The 1,405-nt window shown below is 51.7% G+C and overlaps 1 protein-coding gene across 5 annotated transcripts in view; it reads left to right on the forward strand.

Moving 5' to 3' along the window:
- The first annotated feature begins 855 nt into the window (after positions 1–855).
- Positions 856–1,405, forward strand: part of LOC119295034 — a 5,464-nt gene continuing 4,914 nt past the window's right edge. For all 5 annotated transcript variants that reach the window (XR_005143671.1, XR_005143669.1, XR_005143670.1 and 2 more), the window contains exon 1: positions 856–1,244. Coding sequence is in view for 1 of the 5 variants with exons in the window: in XM_037573361.1 (XP_037429258.1) it covers positions 1,044–1,244 (201 nt within the window). In the remaining 4 variants the exon portion in view is untranslated. The remainder of the gene's footprint in view (positions 1,245–1,405) is intronic.

Raw genomic sequence — 1,405 nt, forward strand, 5'->3', positions numbered from 1 at the left:
ATAATTAGGGAAATGTGGCCTGAACGCCAAGGTCGTCCCGACAGAGTTGCCGCGAAGATGTTGGCACAAGGACGCGCGCTGAGGCGACGCCACAACTTGGTCGATGCAGGCAGGATGACGCCATCGGCCCATAGAGTTAACCATGTGACACAGTCAAAGTTGATTACCTGCACACATAAAATAGTGCAAGCAAGGAATAATAATTGAAAAAATATGACGCATGAGTAGTTTATGCAAAGTGAATAAATAAAGAAACATGGCCTAAGGGCCGAGGTTGGCCTGGAGACACGTTGACCCAATGTGGTGACCCCGCGACCTAGTTCGAATTCATCTAACAGGACGGGCCGCGAACATGGCGTCCGCCGAACTATGGAGAAAGTCGGGTGGCCGGAAATTGGACTGACCACAACGCTGATGCGATCAATGGACCGAACTGTAACCGGCAGAGAAATTTACACAGAAAAATTCATGCAAACCATCAGAAAAATATTCTATGCATATTTAATACATATAGTACCTGTAATTATAAAAATAAAACCTGATGTTCTCGTTCGAGGGCATTGGAATCTGAGGTAAAAAAGCAGGACTAGTACTGCTCGTGTGTTGGGTACTCGGAGATCCTTTGTCTCCAGGTGATTGCTGTAGCAATCTAAAACAATAAGGTGTGCATCAAGGGGTTCTCTGGTGATAGCCACGTCAGCACACATCTCGCATGTTCCACGTCATCACAAAAGGGCGACCAATGGAGAGAGAGGTTCACGCTGGCCAATTGGGAAGGGCAGGGCGTTTTGTCTCGTTCGCGCTTTCCACGTCAGTAATCAACGAGACTTGAGCCCCACCCCTTCTGCTCTCCCAACGCACACGCATCCTCTCCCAGAAATCTCACGCAACCTCCTCCCACTTCCCAGCCTAGGGTTGCCACCCCGTTGCCGCCGCCGCCGTCGCCGCTCCTCTGGCGCTGGCTTGCTTCCTCGACCTTTCCTCTTTCTGTCTGCGGTGGATCCCCGGATCCATGGAGGTGGCTGTCAGGGGCCCTAAGGTCGATGGCGCCGAGGAGGAGGCTGAGCGGTTCTGTAGTTGGGTTGACGGCGGCCGGAGCAGGTCGTCCATGGATGGCCATCTGTGGCGTCGTTCTCAGGCAGAGAAGGGAAGGGGAGCGCGAGATGAAGAGGGGATGGAGAGGGAGTCTGCGTGCCCATGGAGAAGCGCCTCTGGGAGCAGATCTGGCCATTGGCAGTAAGAAGGTGACTCCCCCCTCCAACCATCTTCCTTCCACCTCTATGCATCTGTTGTTTGTTTGCTAATTTTTTGGGCAGATTTTTAAATGGAAGACACAAAGGAGGTGGCGTAATGGGCATAGAGATCCTGGTGTTGGAAGAAGATGATGAGCAGAAAAATACTTCTA

This window comes from Triticum dicoccoides, chromosome 4B (genome assembly GCF_002162155.2).
Source record: "Triticum dicoccoides isolate Atlit2015 ecotype Zavitan chromosome 4B, WEW_v2.0, whole genome shotgun sequence".
NCBI classification, from domain to species: Eukaryota; Viridiplantae; Streptophyta; class Magnoliopsida; order Poales; family Poaceae; genus Triticum; species Triticum dicoccoides.